This window comes from Acomys minous, assembly GCF_964271855.1.
Source record: "Acomys minous genome assembly, chromosome: 16".
In the NCBI taxonomy this organism is placed as follows: Eukaryota; Metazoa; Chordata; class Mammalia; order Rodentia; family Muridae; genus Acomys; species Acomys minous.
In genome coordinates this window covers 18,155,316-18,181,302 of record NC_140498.1, presented here as the reverse complement: position 1 = coordinate 18,181,302, position 25,987 = coordinate 18,155,316, and the positions used below count along the sequence as shown (strand labels likewise).

The following is a 25,987-nucleotide window of genomic DNA, read 5'->3' as shown; positions in this document are numbered from 1 at the left end:
CTGTGGCACAATCACAGACAGATAAGTGTAAAAGAGAGAGGACCATTAAAAAAATAGAGCATTTACATTTGTTGTATATAGTATCTAAGCAAGGTCTAAATGCTGCGTTTTGTTAGTAAGTCTCTTAAATACTTCTGCCCCTTATTTGGCCATGCCATTGATGTTGAGAATATGTCTCATTCTTCCTTTGACTGGTTACTTCCTCATGCTGTCATTACATTTGTTCTTCTGTCTCTTCTTTTTCCATTCTATTGATTAGATTCTAGTTCAGTATTTAGATCAAATGTTCAGGGTGGTGCATCTTATTAGGATACACCAAGTTTTTTAAAATTTTAAGGTCAGTAGATTACTTACCTAGTGTCACTCTGATGAGCATGATATATAACATTTCCTATTAAACTTTGACTTGGACTTTTTTGTTTTGTTTTTTGTTTTTCGAGACAGGGTTTCTTTGTGTAGCCTTGGCTGTCCTGGACTCACTTTGTAGACCAGGCTGGCCTCAAACTCACATCGATCTGCCTGCCTCTGCCTCCTGAGTGCTGGGATTAAAGGCGTGCGCCACCACCTCCTGGCCTAAGTTAGACTTTTGACATACATGATGATCATTGTTTAGGTCCATTATTAGGAAATAGAAATTTCATTATGTGCCAGGCCTAGTGGTGCCTGCCTGTAGTTGGGCAGTTGGGAACAGAAGCTATAAGGATTAAGAGTTTGAGGTTATCATCAGCTACATAGGGAGTTCAGGCCAGCCTGGGCTCTTTGAGACCCTATCTCGGGGAGGAGGTGAGCAAAGAAAAACCACTAATGATAATCTGTTCTGACATTCTTTTTGCTTTTAATAGTTGGAAGTTTGTAGAGATATTTCACTCGGTGTCTGATCACTTCTTGTTTGATTAGCATGTTATCTTTAATAACCCTTTCACTCTGCATATCTATAAGATTTCTTCTGTGAGAAGTACTACATCCCTGTCTGCTTCCAACACTGCACTGAAGTCAAATCCTAAACTATTGTCCCCTCTTCCCATTTATGCCATCCTGACATAGAGCCTTTTTTAATTTAAGATTTATTATGTATACAATTCTCTGCCTGGTACACCTGCAGGCCAGAAGAGGGGACCAGATCTCATTACAGATGGTTGTGAGCCACCATGTGGTTTCTGGGAATTGAACTCAGGACCTCTGGAAGAGCAGACCATGCTCTTAACAACTGATCCATCTCTCCAGCCCAGCATAGAGCCTTTTTTTATTCACTTAGGAAGAATCCTCTTATTTCCATCCTTTAAATTTTTAAACTTTTGATTAAGAAGAAGGGATTTATCAGTTCTATATGGCATCTGATAATAGCAAAAAAGTTGGTTATAGACTGTTACATAACTATACAAGGGCTAGTGTGGGAAACAAGCCATAGCCAGTTGCTTTTTTCTACTACTTTGTTGTTGTTTGTTTGTTTGTTTGTTTGTTTGTTTTCAAGGCAGAGTTTCTCTGTAGCCTTGGCTATCCTGGACTTACTTTGTAGACCAGGCTGGCTCCACTACTTTTTTAATGATTTATTTTATGGGTATTGGTATTTTGCTTGCGTGTATCTCTGAGGGTGTTAGATACACCCCTGGAATTGGAGTTACAGACAGTGGTGAGCTGAAATGTGGGTGCTGGGAATTGAACCTGAGTCCTCTGGAAGAGGAGCCAGTGCTATTAACCACCGAGCCACCTTTCCAGCCCATCTACTTACTTCTTGCATAGAAATAGCAGATAGAGAGTGCTTTGAGTAATCCAGTGGGATGCTACACACATGCCACTAGGACTCTACTTTTAATGTGTAGTAGCAGTTGCCCCTTTCATCAGTGCTAGTCTTCCTGGAACTCATTACCGTGCCTTCTGTTTGCACTCGTGTATGACTTCAGGAACCTGAGAGACTGTACAGGTCTTTACTGTGACTCAAAAAATGTGTGATGCTTACTGTATGTTTTTAATTTTCTAGAATTCTTCGCTGAACTGGACAAAGTGATGGGCCCTCTCATCTTTAATGCAAGCATCATGACAGATCTGGCTCGTTATACCCGGCAGGGACTGCATTGGCTTCGGCAGGATGCCAAGTTGATATCTTGAACTGAACATATTCTCGTTGCCTCTGATTTTTCCACAACACTGTGTCACATCAAAAAGGAAAACTGCCATAACACACCACCTAGTCGACACTAAGAATGAGGAATGGTTTTCTCCTCTTTGGTTTATGTTGTTATTTCTTAAAGCCCAAAGCCATCAAATCAATTGACCCTTTCAATATTCCCAAGTATTTAAATAATTCTAAACCTGCAAGTACATCAGCAAGATGGTTTCAGTAATTGCAATTCCAGTTACAATTCATAAATAATCAAGTAAAATTCTATTTATTTTCATTTTTTTCAAGTTCCTACATTGGAGCTTGTTTAAAACTTAGTTATTTCTGCCTATAGATTTATTCTATTGAATATTTAGCATAAATTTAATGTAGGCATTTTATTTATATATTTGAGGAGCTGTGTTACTTAATGTCTTCTAAGATAAGAGTTGGCTTGTCTAAGACAGGACATGTTCTTTCTACAGCTACTTACCTGATGTTATTTCAAATCATTCTACAGTTTTATTATTGTAGGATTTATGCTTGGTATTAAGGATGCTCTTCCACATGTGAAAAGTCACTTAAACATGAGAAGATGGCATTCTACATGGGTGCAAAAATGGAGTGGGTCTGGTTTGGTATGCATTATTTCAAAACTGTGAATGTGTGTTAGTAACACTAGCAATCACAAGGTGACTATGTTGCATCTAATGCATTACAAAAAAGCAGATGGATTTGCTGGGGAAGCACATCATACTGAATGGCTTCATAAAGGACAATCTTAAACTATGAGTTTATTAAAACTTTACATTCTTGTTTGTTTTACTCATTTGACACTTAATTGAAGCAGAATAAGTTACTCCTAAAAGAGTGATCCAGTTTCTGAAGCTTTCAGCCTGTGTTCTTTGATAATGTTTGAGGGTTAAAGTCTGTAGATTTCCCCTATGGTGGAGAGATTGTGATGCTCAGATATGACCATGCAGTAACTGGAGCTTGAAAGGAGGTGCCCCGATGTCTAAAGTGCAGATGATGAATATCTCTTCCCAAAGATCCTCATCAATGATGTATGCTTCTGACAGGATCAGAAAATCCACAGTAGCAGCTGGGCGTGGTTGCGCATGCCTATAATCCCAGCGTTGGGAGTGGTGACAGGAGGATCAGGAGTTCAGGATCATCCTCATGCTCCATAAAGCTAGACAGTGAGTTTGGGGCTAGCCTGGACTACATGATCCATTGTCACATTAAAAGAAAGAAAGAAGAAAGTCCATACTAGAAAAGTACCTAACTTGGCTCAATGTGAGCTCTCTTGGAAAAGGGGAAATATTAGGGATAGTGCTTAGGAAGCTAGCTCTGTAACAATTCTTTATCAAACTGCTGTTCCCGACAAGGTGCATATAGCAGTGAAGGGAGAGGAATGTCTCTCTTCCTCTATACTTTTTAGTGACCCCGTCATGTCTGGTGTGCCTTAAATTTTAACTTTAAATGATAACTCTATGGATTGTTTACAGATAAAGTTTTATGCTGGGACCAGATAAGCCATGCACGGTTGGTCCTCTACAATAATAATTTTAAATTCTCTTTGATTTTAAATCTTCCTTTAGAGTCACATTTAAGACAGATTTCTTCAGAAAAGCTAGTGCTTTGGTACCTGACTTAGTATAATCAATTGGGTATAATGCTGCTTCAAAAAATGGCTTTTCCTTCTCATTCCAAAAATTCATCTAGTTAGGGAGAGAAGAAAATCCCTATTACTAGTAGATGATTGTTCAGACTTGAAATGGGAAAGGGGAAGAGGATAGAAAATCTTCACATCCAGTGGTGTCGCGAATCCTCTCTTCTAGTCTCTTTTACCACCTGTTTCTGAAGATAGTGAACTTTGTCTCATATTTACAGAGCTTAACTGCTTTGTACCTCATTATTTTTACATACTGTTGAGGGTTGATATCTACAGCTTATATTGAATTTAACATTTTTCCCTTGGAGAAATTGCCTCTGTACCTTTCTAATGTAATCGTAGTGTGTTTAAGAAATACTTTTCCTCAGAGGCCATTATCTGCTCTCTTGTGCTAGTAACTTACATGGTCTAACAGTCGTGTGTCCTGTCCTTGCCTCTTCTCTCTCACTCTGGCTCCTTAATTTCAGGGAGGTCCTAGAAGTGGAGCACGCGCCCTCTGGGCTCTTAGCCTTCAGCAGCTGCAGTGCTGGTCTGTGTGTGCTGCCAGGTAGCCAGTGCACTCTAGGGTGACTCTGATGTCATGTTAAAAGCAGAGGTTTCTACATGTTCATGGTGCTGCTTTGAGATATTTTCTCTTTAAAACTGTCAGTTCTCAGAGAAGGAAATTGTTAAGCCTTTCATTGTGGGGGATTTTCCCGACCAGGTAGAAATGGGTAATGGATCAAAATCTGATCCTAAGTGACTGAGTTCTGATGTCATAGTGTGTGAGAAAACTGTGTTTCTTCTTAAATGTTTTGTCTCAGTCATGTCCAGCACATGCCTTGGACTCCTTTACAAGTAAGTGACCATTCCTCCCTTCTCAGTAGGTGCCCTCAGTGACAAGTGGCTACAAACTTAGTCTGAAACTCGTATTCACTGTATAGTTAGTAATAGAAATAGCAACTATCTTTAATACTCGGTTCTCTGCTCTTAAGATCGCACTTCTTTGGCAGGAGGCGGCAGCGTACACCACTGGACTCTCTGGACAGGCACCCCACACAGGCAGTGATGGAGCTGTCTGTCACAGTAGCCCTTCTTGGGAGAGGCTGGGCTGTGGGGAGCACTCCCCTCCTGCCATTTAGGACTACACAGCCTAGCCCATGCCTCATTCTGGCTGGAGAGCACCCAGCCCTTTCCTTGCTCAAAGACACCTTTTTCTGGGCAAGAAGCTATGAAGTCACTTTATTATCAATGAGTGCTTCAGATAAATTCAGAGATGTAGCTGCTGAAGAGAGAAGATTGACCACTACTGATTTAATTCTCCAATATAAAAGAAGTTCAGAATAATGTGCACGAATCCACACTTGCCTGCTTTTCTGGGAAACTTGTGCACTAGGGATTTATAGGCATCTGGGCTGCACTTTGAATGACACACTTGTGGCTTTAGAGTAGCTGGGGTTTTTTGTTTGTTTGTTTTTAAATTGTTCTTCGTTTTCTTTTCAGCAAAGGTTTAATCAGCTAGATTAGACAGCATCATTTGTATTTAACAGCTGAAACTGGTACATTGTCATTTAATGAGTGAGCTTGCACTGTGTAGCCAGGGCCTACAAAGGTTCTTGTCAGGAGTTCAGACTCCTCTGGTGCTGGGAGGAGTTTGTAATGCTACCAGTAATAGTTTCACTGGGTGATGCCTAGCTCAGTTGAGAAGGGGGATGCTGTGCACTCTTCAAGGTATGAGGGTATGCAACTTTGGATCTTAAAATTATGTACACATACACACTTTATATATATGTACGTATGTATGTATGAAAACATGGAATTAGTTCGTCAAAAAATGTGTGTGTGTAGTATTTTAGCTTAGTGCAACTATTTCCACATTATTTATTAAATTGATCTAAGACACTTTGTTCTTGGCACCTTGAATATTAACATTCGAAGGTGCAATGTGTATTCCTTTAGATTGCTAAAGCTTAATTATTATGATTTGTAGTAAATTAACTTTTGAAATATATTTGAGCCCTTCTGTAGTGCAATAGGGCTCTCACAGGGTGGGAAAGATTTTAATTTTCCAATAGCTAATTGAACAAAATGGCATCATTGTGTATTTGATTTATAGGCGTGTATAGGTGTCTGGGTCCCAAGGACATCTATTGAGGAGGACATTTTAGGCTGGTGTAGTGGTATTTAGACTAAACCTAAGTGACTTGGAGAGCCAGAGCACCTTGTTCAAATCCAGACTTCTGTAAATCATTCCTCTAGGGTGTGGGACACAAATCCTATCCATCTTCACATCTCAGTTGGAGAGGCCGACTTCTTTTCCAGTAATATTGCCCACCTAGTGTTGCTGTGAGTAAAATAAGTAGAAAAAAATAATGGATGAATATCTGGAAGAAGCACTGAAGAGGCCAGTTGTCACATTTGTGAATGTACCTTTCACATGCTTACCAGTGGAGACATTCGGCTTCAAGCCAGCAAGCATCAAGTCCTTAAGGTTAGAGAGGGCCAGGAGCACTGGTGCATACACCCTGAGGCAAAGGTCATCCTTGTTAGGTAGAAATCCTGAGCTACTGAGACCGACTCTCCAAAAACTAAATACATTTAAAAGTTGTTTGGTGAGCCAGGTGTGGTGGTGCATGCTTTAATTCTAGTGCTTGGGTTGTCAGTTTGAGACCAGCATGCACTACAGAGAGAGACCCTATTGAGAAAAGCAAAGTAGAGTACGAGGGTGCTGGTCTGCAGAATTTCTATTTGCACGAGAGCTCCGTGGTTTATTAAAAGGAGCTTGCTGTCTCCAGAGCAGGGATGGAAACAGAAGCTATACCTCTCGTGTAAATGAGATTTAGAACAAGGTGTTCAGGTGAAGTCTCAACTAGTCAGAGTTTCAGCAGCTTAGATTGCTAATATTTAAGAAGTTGACTTTCAGAAATGTCCGCGTGCGCCTCTGTCCTTGCTGCCATTGCTCAGCTAAGCAGAAATCATCATCCTTAAACACAGAGCGAGCTCTCAGATGAGCACGGACAAGCTCCCACCCCGAAATCCTAATAATACTCGGCTTGACCGTGCTGCTCCTGTGTTGGGTTTCTTCTCAGCTTTCAGCCACTGGGGTGTAATGCCTGTCCTGTACCTCTCTGGAAGACGTCAGTTTGGAAGTGCTGCCTTTCAAACCAGTGCCATGGCGTCCATCTTGTTGAGCTTGTTGCTGACTCGGAGGTGTCCCCATTATGCTCACACCTGGCACATCACTGACACGAGCATTCGATAGTGGGGGGTGGGGGGCTGGCCAACAGCACTGGCTCAATTGGCAGGGCCTGTGAAGGCCCCACTTGAGGGCTAGTACCGGGTTGGTAAGCACAGTTAGGGAAATTTCTATCTAGCCTCTGTTTTGAATGATTTTGAGAAATTTTATATATGGAGGATGGAGATGCTTATATATTTATTGAAGATCTTTTTATTTGAAATTAAAATCATTTGGTAACTAATGGTTTGATATTTGGGGAGGGTTTTGGAGGGGAAGTAACATGGTTGATAAAGTACAGGCCAGGTGACTCTTCAGAAAGGCGCTGTTGCTGATAGGAGGGAGGCCTTTACCTTGTACATTAGCCAATCTTTGTCTTATATTTCTTTTATCCAAAATATTTAGGCATCTGACACTTTCAACCAAAATTTCAATTCTATACTGTGATTTTTATTTGTTGCAATACATTAAATTTCAGAGGTACTTTGGGGCTCAAAAGCTAGGATTTCTAAGTCAGTATGTGCATTTCACATAATAAGCTGTTAATGGTGAGCAAAGTATTATATACTAACTAGATTTTCCACATCTGTATAGTATATTATATGTATTTTGTGGTATTGAGATTATAGAAAGTTTAGAGTGTCAAACATGCGTTTAATGTGTATTTTTAAACAAATTTATGGCAATTAAAATATTTGGAGACAAGGGTATCACATTTCAATTTGTAAAACTTTTTAACTCTACTGTGTCATTACGATGCTTTGTATAATGCCAAACCATAGCTGGAGAAACTAAGTTTAATAAATATCAGATAGCTTTTCTGTATAACATTTATATGTACTGTGCTCTCACTTCTTCAGATCCTCTTTTGTATCTGTTGTTCTGTAAAGGTCTGGTCCGACCAGCACAGGTCTCATTTTCTGATTACAGAAAATTTGTACTTGGGGCTGGAGAAATGACTTAGTGGTTAATTGCACTGACTGCTCTTCCAGAGGATCTGGGTTCAGTTCTCAGCACCCACATGGTGGCTCACAACTGTCTATGACTACAGTTCCAGTTGTATCTGACACTCTTCAAAGACATGAATCCTTGGTGCGCACCTTTAATCGCAGCACTTGGGAGGCAGAGACAGGTGGATTGCTGTGAGTTCAAGGCTAGCCTGTTCTACATAGTGAGTCCAGGACAGCCAAGGCTATATGGGGAAACCCTGTCTCAAAAAACAACCCCCCCCCAAAAAAAGTCATTAATCCAAACAAAGCACCAATACACATAAAATAAATATAAAAATTAAAAGAAAAAATTGAGCTCGTGGCCATGGGTCCTTGTCCATGTATCTCAATTGTCCAGCACCAACAGAAATTTTCAATTCTTTTTTGATGTCCTTAAGGCATAGATGATTTTTTATTTTTACTATTTATTTATTTATTTGGTTTTGGTTTTCTGAGACAGGGTCTCACTGTAGCCCTGGCTAACCTGGAACCCAGTATATATACCTAGCTGGCCTTGAATCTACATAGATCTGCCTACTTTTGCCTCAGCCTCCCCCTCCACCCGCCTCCCTCGTACCGAGATTAAAGGTATGTGCAACTATCATGCCCAGCTTATTGTTTTTTAAGATTTTATTTTATGTGTGTCAGTGCTCTATCTGCATGCCAGAAGAGGGCATCAGATTTCAGCATAGATGATTGTGAGCCACCATGGGGTTTCTGGGAACTGAACTCAGGACCTCTGGAAGAGCAGACAGTGCAGTTAACCACTGAGCCATCTCTCCAGCCCCTTATTGTTTTATTAAATCAGATTTTTTTTTTCTTTTTTGAAGCTGTGTTTCTCTGTGTAGCCCTGGCTGTCCTAGGCTTGCTTTGTAGACCATGCTGGCCTCGATCTCGAGAGATCTGCCTGCCTTTGCCTCCTGACTGTGGTGATTAAAGGCTTGGGCCACCACTACCTGGATCAGACTTTTTGTTTGTTTTGGTCTGTTTTCTGTTCATAAAGTAAGACACACTTTTGCACATTCTCAGGTGGCATGTGCCAGCCTGAAGAGTCCTTTGCAGAGTAAAGAGCCACGACTGCTGGTCTCACTGCTGATCTGCTGAGACCGGCCACTGTTAAGCTTATGCACTGCCTATGTATGAATCTTTGAAGAGTGGGTGCTCGCCACACCTCCCAGGTGGAGCAGCACTACTTGTTGGACAGTGAGTGCTGTTTCCTATAACATATGAAGTGACTCGGTTAAGTTTCAGTTCCAGACTGCCAGAACTCAGATTTGAGACATTTAATAGTATTTGTAGAAAAATAAACTCTGACAAACTTAGTTATATCTATGTACAAATCAGCAACATTCTAAGAAGAAATGGAAACCAGTTTAAAGCAAGTACCTGTCTTTAAATATTAAAAACACAAGATTGCTTCACTTAAATGTCTACAGCCAAGATGTAGTTAACCAATATTCCGTAGAACAGAGCACTGTTGGAGGTGATTCTTCCGTGTGGTGTGAACATTACTCCTGGGCCACACTTAGGGAACAGCGCCGTTTTCTAGCAGGGGAAGAAATGGAGTAATTAAGATTGGTGTACACCTAAGGAGCCCCAGGTCACCTCTACTGCCTCCACTATTCCTTGTTTCATCTGCCCAGTGTTAGGAATCTGGATGGTTCTTGGGCTGTCAAGGAACTCTCCTCCATGGGGCTTGAAACTTCATATATTCCCCCCTGAGACACATACGCAAACACACACACACACGCCTCAGATCTGCCCTCTGTTTTCTTAGGGCTCTCTGATCCACCCTGCACCCAGGTTTGCCAAATACCTGCATAGTCTAGTGATACACTCTGAATCATCCCGGCACGATGCGCCAATGGGCCTGAGGGAAACCCCTCTCCAAAATGGGGTCATTCTCCGGGATCTTTTTGCTGAACTCAGCTCTGGTACTGGAGAGCCATTGACCTGCAGAGCAAAGGCATATTCACTTCAGGTGGGGAAGCACCGACTCTCTGCTGCACAGCCTTAGTAGAAGGGCCATTCCCAGGAGCTTGGACTGCATTTCTCAGGACTGGGTCTGACTTTGAATTCCACTGCCACTACTGTGTCCAACATTGGTGTGCGTTTCCTCTCTTACCTGACCCAACAGCAGCAGGCAAGTCAGGAGCACTGCTAAGAGCTTGAGCTGTACCATCTTGGCAAAAGGACGGTGTTGGAGCCTGGGAGGCAGGGGGCAGGTCTTCGTTCCTTTTATAGACTGACACCTCTCTGCCTTTCTCATGGTTGCCAGATGAGATGGGGCAAAGTTTGTTTGTAATCACGATCGATTTTATAAGTTAATGTGTACCTAAGGAATGTACTCAAGGGCCACACTTCAGGCACATTGCACTCACTGATCTCTCATCTGGACTTTGATGGTGATGCTGGTCTGGACCCTTACACCCATCTTATCAGAAATCAGCATTGTCCAGCCTTCCCTCTGAAAGCCACGTGAATCCATGAGGGAGCCCAGGAACCTGGCCACGTTTCTAAAATAGCTCAGCAGGCTGGGAGTGTAGCGGTCGGGGCATGTATGATGCCCTGGGTTCAATTCCCAGAACCAAAAATAAGTCCTAAAATAGCTCAGTGATTCTAATAAAGTCTTCAGAAGTAATGTTGACCCCTGAGCTTCTCTAGGCAAAAACCACTGACCTGTTGTATACAGGCAATTGGATATGCTCTCCTATTCCTTCTGTTTGGGAGGATGCTTGAGCAGACAGTCTGCAGTATCCCAGGTCCCCCCATTCACTAGGAGCTGTTGTCCTGCCAGTCTGCACTGCCGTCCAGTAAAGAACAAACTGTCTCCTTCTTTAGCCTTGTTTTTAAGAACATTTGAGGAGGTAGGAGGAACTCTTAAGTCGGTGTCATTACAGCTTGTATACTGACAACATCAAATGAATCATGGCCTTTATCCTCAGTAGTTAAGGCTTTGGCAGAGCACTTCCTTCCAGCAGCCTCAGAGCAGCAGATGTTTTTGGTTTGGTTTGGTTTTAGTAGGAATAAATCCCTGTAGGTCCCTAGATTAACAGTTTACTGAATGTGAGTACTTATGGGTACTAGGTGACAAGACCTTTGGGTTTTGAGAACATCTCACCACACAGCCCAGGCTAGCCCAGTTTCACAGTCCTGCCTTGGTCTTGGAAGTGGTCCACCCCACTTGGCCATGGAGATTTTTAATAAGTTTAAGAGGAAAAGCTAAATTTGAAATCAGGACATGCATAGGAACTTAGATCCCCTTATGATGATAAGAAATGCAAAAATAAATAAAGTTGCAAATATTCTTTCTCACTGGTAACAACCCTTCCCAAGGCTCTTATTGTCACGATTGGACATTTGGACAAGAGCCTGGTTTTGTTTCTTTGTCCCAGGAAAAAAATGGAAGAACTGCTGTAGTGACAAAGGTAGTAGTGTGGTCGCCAATCAAGCAAAGCTAATGTCACTTCTTGCCAAAGGAAAAGTGTGATGGATTTTAGAGCTGGGGTGAGGGGGATTTAAACTCCAAAGATCTGTCTGCCTTGGTTCCAGGCCTCTGTGGAAAATGAAACTCTGATGGGGAATACCACAGCATAAGAGTCACTGAGTAAAGCCAGGCTATGGTGGTGCACAACTTTAACCCCAGCACTTGGGAGGCAAAGGCAGGTGGATGTCCAGGTTCAACACCAGCTTGTTCTACATAGTGAGTTCTGGGACAGTCAGAGTTACACGGAAAAACCCTGTCTCAAAAAACAAAAACAAAACAAAAAAGTCACTGAGTAAAAGACCCACCTACCAAACACAACCAGTGAATCTTACTAGTTCAGGACCAGATAACACCCCACCCTCTCTCTCCATAAATGACCCCAAGGGGAAGCCTCAATGGGAACTTTTGTTGGGGAGAGGCTATGCCGTGACCCAGTGAACATTGAGTAAGAACACAGATGTGATTAGATAAGCAAGCCTGAACAACGTGATGTCCTAGAACCAGTTAGGACTGTGGGCTCAGGGCCAGTCCTTCACCAGCACTCAGACATGCAACTCATCCAAAAGATGGATTTTTCTCCCATCCTTCCATTTCTGCCTTCCTTGGCCCTGAGCAAAACAAACTGTTGTGTAGTTTCTAAAGTTCATCATAGCCCAGTAAAGGGAAAGAACCTGATGCCCATGTCCTGTGCACAGGAGAAAAGTCATTTATCCTCATGGTGCAATACTGTTCAAGAGCCCCAGGTTCAAGCCATCTGCAGGCCAGTCCTCCTCCCCAAGGAATGAGGGGTCATAAGGGCAGGTTAACGACACCTCAACATAGCCTGTAGTTGTATTTAAAGGAAATGTGGAAGCTGGGGATGTAGCCCAGTGGTCAGGTGTTTGCCTAGCATGTGCAAAGCTTAGGATTCGATCCTTAGCTAAAGGGGAAAAAAAAATCATGGAGCACCCCTCAAACTTTAGATAAGCCCTCAGCAGAAGTGACACCAGTTACTCGCAGCCATTGTATACCTTTGCTGTGAAGAGCCACACCATACCTGAAGGTTAAACACTGCATCCATTCTCTCTTATCAAGTATGTTGCTAAGCGAATGAAAAGGTACAGCCTCCTTCCTCATAGGCCTCAGCTGCCCTAGTTTCAGCCGTAAGACAAGAACTCTTGACTGGGAGGCAGAAGCCGAGGGCTGCTAAGTACCCTGACAGTCTGACCACAGACAACCCCTTCCCTTCTTCAGCTTTACTCTTTGCTCTGACAGTGACATAGAGGGGAGTAGGCCTCAAGCTTCATGGGCACGGTTTTTGGGATTCAAATAATTAATTTACAAGAAGAGAGAGACAAGCAGGTTTGCTAGCGAGAGCTTGCTCATTCCAGGTACAAGCCCAGGGAGCAGTGAGAGAAAGTGCTGGAATGCAACAGGAGAAAGGGTAGAGACCCCGTGAGTAGCTGTCTGAATGGCTTCCAGGTGGAGAGGGGATCATTAAGGCGTGGCAGTAATGGGACACTTTTGTGTTATCCCTGTGCAAGAGGTGCCTAATAAAAGGTGGGAGACTTTGAAATGGAAAAATGTTTCCAGGTAAAATTTCAACAAAGGGTCAAAGTGTATTTGCTTTTTGGCTGGAACTGGCAGGTGTCTGGGCCTGTACTGTGTGGGCCTATGTCCTGACTACAATACTGGCAGAATGAAGAGAGTTCCCTTTCCCAGACTACAGCCCATAAGAGCCATGTGCGGGCAGGAGCGTGGGCCTTTCCAAAGAGTTAAGTGGAGCAAACGGTTGCATCACAGCAGACAAAAGAGCCAGCTGTATCTTAGGGCTGGAAGCTGTGGGTATCTGAGACATGGGACCACAGCAGCTGTCTTTCCTTCCTTAAAATGCTTGACTCGAGGAGCTAGGGAAATGGCTCAGGTGGTAAAGCACCTGCCACCCAAACAGGAGGACCTATGTCAGAACACCAGCACCTACACCAGCACCCACGTAACAAGTCAGGAGAGGCAGTGTGTCTGCAATCCTAGTGCTGGGAGGTAGAGAGAGTCCCTAGGGCTCCCTGACCAGCTCAGCTAGCTTGAATCTGTGAGGCTCAGTGCCTTGTCTCAAAACAACAACAAACCAAACCAAAGCACAGTTGAGAGTGATGTCAACCTCTTGCCTATATACACAGTGTGTGTATGTGTGTGTGTGTGTGTGTGTGTGTGTGTGTGTGTGTGCGCACGTGTGCACACACGAGTGCGCATGTGTATGAGTGAATAGGGGGCCTGGAAAGATGGCTCATCTGTTAAGATTACTGGTTCTTCTTCCTGAGGACCCCGGTTTGACTCCCAGCACACATATGGCGGCTCACAGCTGTCTGTCGCTCCAGTTCCAGGAAATCTGACACCCTCATACAGACATGCATGCAGGCAAAACACCAATGCACATAAAATTATAAAGTTTTAAAAACAAGGTAGCATAAAAAAAGAACAAGTCCCTAAAGTAGCTCCAGGTCCTCCATCACATAGAGCCACTGTCTGGGCACCCATCAGCTGAGACCTCTGTCCCCAAGCTCAAAGGGAAAAATTCTGTGAGGGGCAGGCTGAAATAGTTTTAACAAGTTCAGCCATGAATAGAGCCCTCTAACCAGCAGAGTCATCTCAGCCGAGTCACAATGGGTCAGAGACTGGCTCTGCAGTAAAAGCGCTCCCCATCCAAGTGTGGTCCCTGGAATTCAGAAAAATGTGGCATATGTACTCCCACAATAATATAGTTTTTGGTTTGTTTGTTTGTTTGTTTGCTTTTGAGACAGGGTTTCTCTGTGTGGCTTTGGCTGTCCTGGACTCGCTTTGTAGACCAGGCTGGCCCAGAACTCACAGCAATCCACCTGCCTCTGTCTCTCAAGTGCTGGGATTGATTAAAGGCATGCACCACCACACCAGGCCCCAATAAGATAGATTTTTAAAAGGTCAGACCAAGAGGCTCTTCTCCTGCTGTGGACCAAGAAAACTTAAGTTGATCTTCTGAGGAGCTGGTGTGTCCAAAGTCAAGATGGACATGGCTGTACCTCTACCTTTTTAAGGCCTGCAGCTTATTTCAGATTATTATTTTTATTTATGTACATGAGTGCTGTATCTGCAAGGTACACCTGCATAAGAGGGCACTAGATCTCTTTATAGATGACTGTGAGCCACCATGTGGTTGCAGGAAATTGAACTCAGGACCTCTGGAAGAGCAGAGTGTCATCTCTCCCTCCCCTTAGCTCAGAATGTTTTTTTAACTTATTTATTATATATTCAGTGTTCTGCTGGCATGTGTGCCTGCACACCAGATCTCATTACAGATAGTCGGGAGCCACCATGTGGTTGCTGGGAATCTCACGACCTCCCGAAGAGCACTCAGTGCTCTTAACCTCTGAGGCATCTCAGCAGCTCCTTAATTCAGATTTTTTTTTTTTTTTTTAATTTTCGAGACAGGGTTTCTCTGGGTAGCCTTGGCTGTCTTGGACTAACTTTGTAGATCAGGCCAGCCTTGAACTCACAGCCATTCACCTGCCTCTGCCTCTCGAGTGCTGAGATTAAAGGCATCCGCCACTACCACATGGCTAGTTCTCTTTTTTTTTTTTTTTTTTTTTTTTTGGTTTTTTGAGACAAGGTTTCTCTGTGTAACAGCTCTGGCTCTCCTGGAACGGGATCTGTAGTCCACACTGGTCTCGAACTCTCGGAGATCCACCCGCCTCTGCCTCCCAAGTGCTGGGATTAAAGGCATGCATCACCACCGCATGGCCTAGTTCAGATTCAGTTCTGTCTGAGTCTATGACCCATGCATTTTAAGACCCAGGAATCTGGACAGAGCCAAACAGGAACACTGGACTGGGTACAGTGTACAGCCCTGGGAACTTCCTGGTGTTACTCGGTTAACCATCTCTACTACAGCCAACCCAAGTGCTTTTGGGTTGCTATGTTTTATAGTTAAGAAGCTAAAGGCTCCAGAAGTGACAGTTGAAGGCAACGGTTCTCAACCTATGGGTCACGCCCCTTGACCTTTTTACAGGGATTGTCTAAGATCATCAGAAAACAGGCATTTACATTTTGACTCCGAAAGTAGCAAAATTAGTTATGAAGTAGCAATGAAAAAAAAATTATGTTGGGGAGGTGGTCACCACAGCACGAGGAAGGTTGAGGGCATGGGTGTTAAGGCCACATCAGGTACAGTCCTCTCCCATGTCCTGCCTCACAGTCTAAGCAACTTACAGATGTCCTATTGTTGGAAGTCATTTGTTCTCTCCTGAGATCATTTGGCACTAGCTAGCAATCACCAGGCCAAAGTCTGAGAGTCAGACAGGCTGCAACATGTGCCCTTAGGTGACTGACGGGCCAGGAGCTCAGGACTGCCAGCTATACCCACCCAATCGTCTCAAGGTGGGGAGGAAATAGGGGCATCCATAAAATGATAGTCTTTTTAGCCTTTGTGGTCCACGTATGACTAAAAGCCACTGTTGGGTTGGCTCTGTGACACAAAGCCAACCATGATTCCCTCACTGACCCCTGCTCTCCTGCTCTCCTTTCCTCAGGCTAAGGAAGGCAGCAGAGCTTGGAACCTGCCTCTACCAACTCACTGTCATGTGATTCTGGGCAAAGTACTTAAAACTGCGATTCCTCATCTGCAAAGGGATCATAATGCTTCCTTCAAAGGCTGCCGTGAGTTGAAAGTTCATTTACGTGTCTAGAAAGAACACCTGACATCCTAATTACTGTGTCACCACTAGACTTCCAACAGGAGCAGAAAGTTAAGAACTACACTTCAAAATTGGGTGCGGTGGTGCGCGCCTGTGCGTACCTATAATCCCAGCACTCTGGGAGACAGAGGCAGGTGGATCTCTGAGTTCAAGGCCAGCCTGGTCAACAAAGTGAGTCCAGGACAGCCAAGGCTACACAGAGAAACCCTGCCTGGAAAAACCAAACCAACCCAACCCAAAAAGATCTGGCACTCCAGAGCCCATGCCCTACTCGTACCTACACCCCAAGCCCCATTCAGGACTTGTGTAGAGAAAGGGATCGCCAGGAACCTGAATACTACCAGTCACTCGAAGGCCTCTGCTTGTACGACAAAACAGGCCAGGCATGGTGGTGAACACCAGGGCTTCAGAGGCCGGCAGATTTCTTAGGAGATCTAGGTCAGTCACGGGTACACAGTGAGACAAAGTCACAAAAGGAAAGCCTGTAAGTAGTTTATTGTCTGCAGGGCACTAGTGTAGGCTCTTCTCCCAGAGAGCAGTCTTTCAAAGGCAGGAGACCCGTCATCCAGATGCGTGCTCCTCACTTGTCGTTTGCATACATGGCTGGATTCTTCCTCTTGGACCGCTCAAACTCCTGGTTCCCCCAGGTGTAGATCAGATAGAACATGACGAATGCTGTAAGAATCAGGAAAGGAAGCGTTGAGTTCCCAGGACACAACCTCTGGGCTTCTTTCCCTTTCAGTTATGCTTTGTTACTTTGTGGGGGAGTGTTTTCTATGCATGTACCCTGGAGACCAAAAAAAGATGCCGTATCCCCTGGAACTGGAGTGATGGATGGTTCTGAGGCACCATATGGGTGCTGGGAATCAAACCTGGGTCTTCAGCATGAACAAGTACACGCAGTGCACCATCTCTCCAGCCCCCAGGTCCTTTAAAAAAAGATATATGGTCCCAATACATTGACTAAGACGGCCTCAAACAACAGCTCCCCCCGTGTTACACACCACTGTCCTGCTATCAGTCCTCATGTCTGACTTTCAACCAACTCTGCCTGTCCTTCTACTGTCCTAAGCTTTTAACTTTTTTGACTGGTTTTGAAGACAGGGTGTCTCTGTGCAGCCCGGCTGTCGTTGAACTCCTAGATCTGCCTGCCTCTGCCTTCTGAAAGCTGGAATTAAAGGCGTGCGTGCCCAGCCTTTGCTTTTCCTACTTCATGAGTGCTTTGCCTGTAGGTTTGTATGTTTGTGCAGCACACGCCCCCCCCCCCCCATGACTGAGATAATTGTCATATTCCTTAGGGCTGGAGTTACAGATGGTTGTAAACCACCATATGGGTGCTAGGAACGGAACCAAGATCCTCTGAAAAAGCCACAAATGCTTTTAACTGCTGAGCCGTCCCCAGGCCTGTGTTTCTGTTGTTTTGAGACAGGCTCTCATTATATGGTCCTTGCCGGGATCGGGCCTCAACCTCTCTACTAAATTCAACTGTCCCTTCCATCGGTTCTTGGCACAGTCACAATGCCAGGGCACCGTCAGCACAATCGGCCGCGTAGCTAACCCAAGACATTGACTGCATCAGCATTTCATCAATGATAATGGACTGCGATGACCTCAGAGGGAGACGTTGGAGTCAACCAAGTGACCTTAGGCCAGTCATTTCGATTTGATAAGTACTCCAGGTCTGTCGAGGATGTTGGAAGGGAAAGGTGCGCGGCCCGCCCCCCACCTCCCGCCCCGCACTCACGCGGCGCCACGCGCAGGATGCGCTCGCGAGTGCGGCGCAGCACATTGGGGATGCCTTTGCTGAAGAAGTTAGGGAAGGCGCGCTGCTCAAAGGGCGACAGGCTGTAGGAGATCACGTGTCTCATCCGCGTCAGCTTCCCAAACTCGCGGCCCATGGTGGCTCCCGCCCTGAGGACGGAGGATAGGCGTGTGGGTCAGTTATCACAGGGGGATCCCAACGCCCCACTCCAGCCCTCAATACCGGGTCACCTCTAACTTCACAAGGCTGAGCCCGGCTTCCGTACGTCACTTCCGGGAGGAGGGGAAGCCCATCCTGCAGATCATGAAGTCATTTCCGGGGACTACCATTTTCTTTCTATCTCTAGGGGGAGACGCAAAAGCGAAATAGCGCTGACCTGGGTGGGCGTGGCGTGGCTTTCCGGGCGAGTCGGAATGGGCAGGAGCTAGAGAGCAGGGGCGGGGCTTCCAGGTGCCTGGTGCAGAACCGACCCATTGAAAGACGTCGGGCTTAGCGGGGATGTGGGCCGGACCGGAGCGTAGCAGGCGCGTGGGCGAGGCTTATGCTTATGTTGCTGCAGGGGCGGGGCTTGAAGAGAAACGGGGACTTGGTGGGAGTGCGGGTCCGGCTTTTGTGAGAAAGTGGGCGGTGCTTAGAAGACTCCCCCAAGGAGTTTATCTTTTTTTTTTATTAGTTTATTCATATTACATCTCAATGGTTATCCCATCCCTTGTATCCTCCCATTTTCCCCTTAGTCCCCTACCCTATGACTGTGACTCGGGGGGGACTTCCTCCCCCTTTATATACTCATAGGGTATCAAGTCTCTTTCCCTCAAGGAGTTTAGATGGTTATGTTCGTGAGGTCCGGGCCTAGAGGGAAACGGGGCGTGGCTTAAGAGCACGTAGGCGTTCCAAGAGGCGGTCCTTTCTGCTCCGTGCCGGGCCTTTCTCTGGATACCGGAGGAGGAAGCTTCCTTAAAACAGAAAAAAAGGGACTTGTTCTCTTGGCTGTCCCTTAGCCTCTGCCAGGTGTATGTGCTCCCCGTAAGCAAAAGGGGCCTAACCTGTTATCAGACCCTCACTGGCCACAGTACAAAATTAGGGTCACGGATTCAGGGCTTACGGTAAACGCTAGCAAACCACAGGAAGGCTGTAGACTTATCCAAGGTGTGACACAAACGTTTCTCCCAGTTCAGTCACAAGTCATCAGCTCTCCGTCTGGCAGTTGTTGGACGCGAATAGTAGTGGTGGGAGCTAGGGAGGAAGCGCTCGGTTCGGGCTGGGTGTGTTATCAAGTTTAGACTCTTTCCACTCTCTAAAGGAGCTGTTGTGTTTTCCTAAATGCATTCTTTTGATATTCTCCTGTGGGACTCGCCCACCTGTCCGCTTTTCTCAGTGCCTGTAAATGGGATGGATGGCTGTATATAATCTGGCAATCAAACTAGGACGGCTTCGCAGACAGAGAGCTTCAGCTTTGCAAAGGTTTTGCAAGTTTTATCAATCTGGTGCTGTGCAAACTGATTTTCTATCTTCTGTTATGAGTGTGGGTTGACTTTCTCCCAAGAGACTGTCTCCTTCTGAGGGGCTCTAGGTAAGCCCCGCCTTTCATGGTGGACCTGCTCCTGGTTTTCCTTAAGCATTACCTCGCCTGGTCTCAGCTCCAAGGCAGGAACACAAATACTTTATTCAAGGACTAAAATACCACCGTGATTTTTGCCATCTGGGTGGTTGGTTAAACAATAAATAGCACTTGCAGATTCTCAAAACTGACCAAAGTATGGCATCAGACCAAAAACAAGGACATCAGAATATTGTACTTTTCATTCCATTTTAAAATATGTATTTTTGTATGCAAGGGATAGGGGCACATGTGGGTGTCTGTCAGAAGACAGCCCGTAGGAGTCTCTTTTCCCCTCCTACAGTTCAGGTCCTTAGGACTGATTTTTGGTCATTAGGCTTGGTGGAGGTGCTATCTTACCACTCCAGATAGATATTGTGGCATTTAAAAAATATGTTGTTTATTTTCATTTTATAATGGGTGTTTTGCATTCCAAAGGATGCCAGAGAAAGGTTTTGGATCTCCTGGAAATGGAGTTACAGATGGTCATGAGCCACACACTTTGCTCTGGGAAGAGTAACCAGTGCTGAGCCATCATGGAGCCTTTAACTTCCAACACAGGATATTGTATTCTTTTAATTGGTCAAGGTTAAAGGTGGTGCCCTCTTTTTATTCTGAGACAAGGCCTCTGCATTATGTTGCTGCAGATGTCCTAGAACTTGCTACGTAGGTAGGCTGGCCTCCCACATGCTGGGATTAAAGTCATGTGCCACCACACCTGGCTCCCGAGGTCCTCTTTATTTTTATTTTTATTTATTCTTTATTATGTATACTGTGTTCTACCTGATAACTCCTGCGGGCCAGAAGAGGATACCAGATCTTATTATGGATGATTGTGAGCCATCATGTGGTTACTGGAATTTGAACTCAGGACCTTTAGAAGAGCAGCCAATGCTCTTAACCTCTGAGCCATCTCTCCAGCCCCCGATATCCTTTTTTAAAACACATTGCAAGTAGCTGTTCTCTTGTGTCAACTTTACATCCGCACCCATTCTAAACCAGCTGGACAGGCTAAGCAGCCTAACATCACTCTGGAATTTCTGTACCCATTGTGACTTTCTGCCTCTCCAAGTTACTATGCAGCAAGCAATCAGTTATTCCAAGCACCTGGAATTGGGAGCTGTGGAGAGAGATGGTGAATCAAAAGAAAATAAAAACACCCAAATCGAATATTTTTGCAGTTACATCTCCAGCCCTAAGAGTTTTGCTTTATAATTCCTCGGTTTTTTTCTTGGGTTTTCAGCTATGTAAATAGTCCATTAGAATAATGACACTTGGTGGGGTTGAAGTGAATGTCAGGAGAAACAGGGAAAGAAAGCTACAGAAGTAGATAAATCTGTAGCTAATGAGAACAAATTGGATTTAAAACAAACCGTGCTGGCAGCTGACTGCTGTAGAGCTGGTAAAAAAAATTACTTACAGCTAGGCATCCTTGAGGTCTGATTACAGGCCTGGGGCTAGCCTTCCACATCTAGAATTTATTTAAGGACCATGCCAGGGCCTCCCCGGTCGTTAGAGAGAACACCGGTGTGGGGAGATGCGTTTCTTCTCTGTTCTCTTACGCCATGGCACTTCCCAGCAAATTCCTGTTGGGGTTTTGCTGCCTGGCCTGGCTGCATTTTCTTCCTAGCCTCGGCTCTCAGGCACCTAGGGGAGAATCCCAGACTGGAGCTAGTACAAATTTGGAGTCTGAGGCCGACCCCTGGTCCTTGCTGCTGCCTACAGATGGGACCGACAAGTCAGGCCTCCTGCCTCCTCTCTTTAAGGTCCTGTCTGACAGGCGGGGTGAGGCCCCTAAGCTGCAGCCTGACTCCAGAGCGCTGTACTACATGAAAAAGCTCTACAAGACATATGCTACCAAGGAAGGGGTTCCCAAACCCAGCAGGAGTCACCTCTACAACACTGTTCGGCTCTTCAGCCCCTGTGCCCAGCAGGAGCAGGCGACCAGCGACCAGATGCCAGGTGGGTTAGAGCAGATTGCTCAGCTAGGCGGAGGGAAGAGCTGGGACTAGCAGTGTTTCTGTTCCTAAAAGGAGCCAGGGTTTGATTTGAGTTTGCTGGTTTGTTTTGAGGCAAGACCGTGCCCTGTCACACAGGCTATACTCAAACTCAGCATCCTCCTGCCTCAGCCCCTTGAGAACCGGGGTTGTACAGGTTTACACCATTATGTGAATTTTGTCTTGCATGGTTCTCAGTATCCAACTGGGACAAACTTAGCACTCTTCTTTTTCAAGTTTACTTCTTTTTTTGGTGTGGTGGTGCAAAAGATCAGGTGGTGAGGGCTCACACATGCTAGCTAAGTCCTCTGCTACCACATTCCTGGCCAGTAGCATTGGTTTCACTGTCTCATTTTTTCCTAAACCATCATTAGTTAAGCGACTCATAGGATAGATTTTTTTTTTTAATCTCGTATGAGTTTTCTTTCTTTTGTTTTTTCTTTTGCCTCCATCTCAATCAGTAGTCCAGACTGGCCTCAAACTCGCCGTGACTCTCCTGTTTCAGTGCTGGGTTCCAGGCATGCAGGAGCACACCAGCTCTCAACACATTAAGCCTAACAAAGACTAATGTCTCAAAAGGCCAAAGAAAGTTCTGGAGGTGGCTATCACCTCTTTCTATTCCACCAAGCTGTTGCCTAGCACTGTACCTAAAACGCTCCCTTTGAGCCAGCAGCAGGTGTGATAAATGGGGACATTTCCCCTTGTTTATTTTCCTGGAAGAGGAAAGTTAAAGTCTCCATCTGGCACAGTACACAGTTTTGTTTTATTAAAAAAAACTGTATGGCTGAGAAGTGATACCGTTTATGTTCAGTATGCCAGAAGCCTGGAGTTTGCCTTTTGGTACCAACAAAACAAAGCTCAAGTGGGGCGTGGTGACACATGACTTTAGTTCCAAACTTCCAAGTGTTAGTCAACTATGGGAACAGTTTGGTAAGAAAAGAGGTGTGCTTTAAAAATAGCCATGTCTTGGGCTGGAGAGATGGCTCAGCCGTTAAAGGCTAGGCTCACAACCAAAAATATAAAAATAGCTATGTCTCACAAGTTGTCTTTGGACCTCCATATGTGCTCCTCTGAGAGTGTGTGCCCAATGACTCCCCTCTCCCCAACACACACACACACACACACACACACACACACACACACACACACACACCCCTCTCTCTCTCTCTCTCTCTGCCCAGCTCCTGGCATAAAGAACACCATCACATCTGTACAGAACACTTGTGGCTGTTTTAAGCTACCCTCCCTCCCCACCAGCCCAGTTTACCACAGGAGCCTTATAGCCCCCGTTTGTTTCCAATCTCAAAGGGTAAGATTAACGTGGCGGTCAGATGTTCTCAATTGACTTGCTTCCTCTGGGCCTAGAATGTCTTCCAGGCCTATCGAGCTCTGCTTTCCAGGGTCTCCTGGCTGTGTCTGTGGGGATGCCACTGCCATAGGGAGAGCTGTCTGTGTTTGGAACAAACTGTTGGGTCTGGAACTGGAGAGTGTAATATTGTCTCTTGTTTCACTTCTCCAGCAAAGCTGTTCTCACTTTTTTGGAGATAAAATTTATTTGCATGTGTGAACAGGAGGTGGAGGTCAGAGAAAAGCTTTCGGAAGTCGGCTCTCTTCTTAACACTGTGTAGATTCTGGCGTTCTAGCTTAGGGTTCTACCCTGAGTTCTACCCACCAGCTCACAGTCTCATATAGCCCAGGCTGGCCTCGAACTCAGTCCATAGCCAAAGGGGCCACTGAACTCCTGGTCCTCTTGCCTCTACCTTCCTAGGCTTGAGCCGCCCCATGTGGGTTTGCAGGGGCGGGGGGATGATTTTTGAAAGAGAGTTGGTCTCATTTAACCAATTCAGACTGACCTCAGACTTCCTGTGTAGCCAAAGATGGCCTCTACCTCCCAAGTGCTGGGATTATAGGCTTGAGCTACCAGTGTGTGTGTGTTTGTGTGTGTGTGTCAGCCTCACTATATAGTTGAGGCTGGTGGCAATCCTCCTGCCTTAGCCCTCCAAAGTGATGGTATTACAAAACAAACAACAACAACAAACTAGACATCCCTACCCATCTCAAGGCAAGAACCAGGCTCTTGTGCCCTGCCACTGAGTCACATCCCAGGCCCTCTATATTTTCTTTATTAGCTCTTGTCTTCCCTTTGTTTTGGGGCTTAAGGAAGCAGGGAAGGGAAGCTGCTGCTGGTCAAGTACTGATTCCTCCATCTCACTTCCTGCTCCCTCCAGTTAGTGTGCACCACTGCTTACTGGTGGCTTCTCTTCCCAGGCCCCCTGCCCACGGTGGACCTGCTATTTAACCTGGACCGAGTGACTGCCATGGAACACTTACTCAAATCAGTCTTGTTGTACACTCTGAACAACTCAGCTGCTCCCTCCGCCACTGTGACCTGCGTGTGGGACCTTGTGGTAAAGGAGCCCGTGCCTTCTGGCAAAGCTCCCCCGAGAGTGCCGTACTCATTTACCTTAAAGAAGCACAGATGGATTGAGATGGACGTGACGCCCCTCCTTCAGCCCTTGGTGGCCTCCAGTGAGAGGAGCATTCACATGTCTGTCAATTTTACATGCACAAAAGGCCAGGCCTCAGAGGACGGCGTGTTTAACATGCCTCTGTCAGTGCCCCCCTCACTCATCTTATACCTCAACGACACCAGTGCTCAGGCTTATCACTCGTGGCATTCCCTTCACTCCACCTGGAGGCCATCACAGCGTGCTGGCCGGGACAGTGTGGCTGCCCAGCCTGTGAAAGAGGAGGCTGCTGAGGTGGAAAGATCTGCCCGGCACCGTCGAGGAGGGCAGAACGCCATCGGCTCGGAAGCGAAGAAGCCCGTTCTCACGGCATCCTTCAATCTCAGCGAATACTTCAAACAGTTTCTTTTTCCCCAAAATGAGTGCGAACTCCATGACTTCAGACTGAGTTTTAGTCAGCTGAAATGGGACAACTGGATCGTGGCCCCGCACAGATACAACCCTAGGTACTGTAAAGGGGATTGTCCCAGGGCGGTCAGGCATCGGTACGGCTCTCCTGTGCACACCATGGTCCAGAATATCATTTATGAGAAGCTGGACCCGTCGGTGCCAAGGCCCTCGTGTGTGCCAGGCAAATACAGCCCCTTGAGTGTGTTGACCATCGAACCGGATGGCTCCATCGCTTACAAAGAATATGAAGACATGATAGCTACTAGGTGCACCTGTCGTTAGCCTGGGGCCCTCTGCGCCAGCGCCTGGAGCCTGGCTGGCAGAGCAATAGTGTCTGGGCAGAGAGCTCCACGTAACCAATCTCTCCGTGTCGCTCAGCGCACTTTGTGTGAGGGGGAGTGTGTGTGGTTGAGCATGTTGTGTGTAGTATCTGTGGGTATTAAAGGACACACAATGGTTGTTGCCACAACCCAAGTGAAATGGTAGCTCGTAGGGAGATCTTCCTTTTTTTTCTTCTCACGAGTGTTGTTTTTTGATGGACAGATGTATTAGCATCATCTTGAGTGGAAATGTGACTTCAAACACTTCAGAGTGCTGTGGTTTTATGTAACAGAAGAATAAATTCCTGTTGATGGCATAAATTGCGTGTGCTCTAGTACCAGTTTTATATGATGGTTTGAAGACAGGAGGCATGCTGATAGTCAGCCCGGTGAACTTGGCTGCTGGATCCTGTGAAGACAGAGTCAATAATAGGTCAATAGTTAGGATGGATGGGCAGTGTTCCCTAGTTGTGACTTGGATGACCACAATGTTAATTCTGTCCACAGGTGGTTTACGGCAATCAATTGAGTCACATAAAAAAGTGTGTGTGTGTGTGTGTGTGTGTGTGTGTGTGTGTATCATGTGTCCCATTCCTTTAAGGGAAATTGGCTTTCTGGTTTTTCCATGAAAACCTTTGTTTGAATATTTTTATTTGTTTATTTGTTTGTTTGAGACAGGGTTTCTCTGTGTAGCCATGGCTGTCTTAGAACTCTCTCTGTAGACCAGGCGGGGCTCAGTCTCACAGAGATCTGCCTGTCTCTGCCTCCCAAGTGAATGCCACCACTGCTTGGCTTTTTGTTTTGTTTTATTTTTTGTTTGTTTTGTTTTTCAAGACAGGGTTTCTCTGTGTAGCCTTGGCTATTCTGGAGCTGGTCTTGAACTCAGAGATCTGCCTGCCTCTGCCTCCCAATTGCTGGGATTAAAAGCGTGCACCACCACTATCAGGCTTGTTGGTTAAATTTTGTAACAGGGTCTTGCAATGTAGCTCTGGCTGTCCTGAAACTCACTCTGTAGACCAGGCTGGCCTCAAACTCACAGAAATCTGCCTGCCCCTGCCCCTGCCCCTGCCCCTGCCCCCACCTCCCAAGTACTGAGATCAAAGTGCACTGCCGCACCTGGCTTCAGTGTTCAATTTTTATTATGTTTATTACTGTCTTGGTTGCATGCATGTCTGTATGAGGGTACCAGATCCCCTGGAACTGGAGATACACTTGTAAGCTGCCATA

General features: G+C 45.6%; 4 protein-coding genes across 6 annotated transcripts in view; 2 read left to right on the top strand and 2 right to left on the bottom strand.

Moving 5' to 3' along the window:
* Positions 1–7,817, top strand: part of AFF4 (ALF transcription elongation factor 4) — a 72,340-nt gene extending 64,523 nt beyond the window's left edge. For all 3 annotated transcript variants that reach the window (XM_084762418.1, XM_084762416.1, XM_084762417.1), the window contains one exon: positions 1,979–7,817. In XM_084762418.1, the coding sequence (XP_084618544.1) occupies positions 1,979–2,106 (128 nt within the window). In that variant the 3' untranslated portion in view covers positions 2,107–7,817. The remainder of the gene's footprint in view (positions 1–1,978) is intronic.
* Positions 7,602–10,392, bottom strand: LEAP2 (liver enriched antimicrobial peptide 2). Its single transcript, XM_084762422.1, has 3 exons — positions 10,102–10,392; positions 9,793–9,929; positions 7,602–9,521 (listed from the first exon to the last, which is right to left on the bottom strand). Exons 1-3 carry the CDS (start codon positions 10,243–10,245, stop codon positions 9,485–9,487), a joined length of 318 nt encoding a protein of 105 aa, XP_084618548.1. The 5' UTR covers positions 10,246–10,392; the 3' UTR covers positions 7,602–9,484.
* Positions 10,393–16,636: 6,244 nt separating this feature from the next.
* Positions 16,637–18,211, bottom strand: UQCRQ (ubiquinol-cytochrome c reductase complex III subunit VII). Its single transcript, XM_084762856.1, has 2 exons — positions 17,911–18,211; positions 16,637–16,841 (listed from the first exon to the last, which is right to left on the bottom strand). The coding sequence occupies exons 1-2, from the start codon at positions 18,062–18,064 to the stop codon at positions 16,747–16,749; spliced, it is 249 nt and encodes an 82-aa protein (XP_084618982.1). The 5' UTR covers positions 18,065–18,211; the 3' UTR covers positions 16,637–16,746.
* Positions 18,212–18,282: 71 nt separating this feature from the next.
* GDF9 (growth differentiation factor 9) lies at positions 18,283–25,070 on the top strand. The gene is made up of 3 exons (XM_084762855.1): positions 18,283–18,579; positions 18,748–21,487; positions 23,791–25,070. Exons 2-3 carry the CDS (start codon positions 21,091–21,093, stop codon positions 24,720–24,722), a joined length of 1,329 nt encoding a protein of 442 aa, XP_084618981.1. The 5' UTR covers positions 18,283–18,579; positions 18,748–21,090; the 3' UTR covers positions 24,723–25,070.
* The last annotated feature ends 917 nt before the right edge of the window (positions 25,071–25,987 follow it).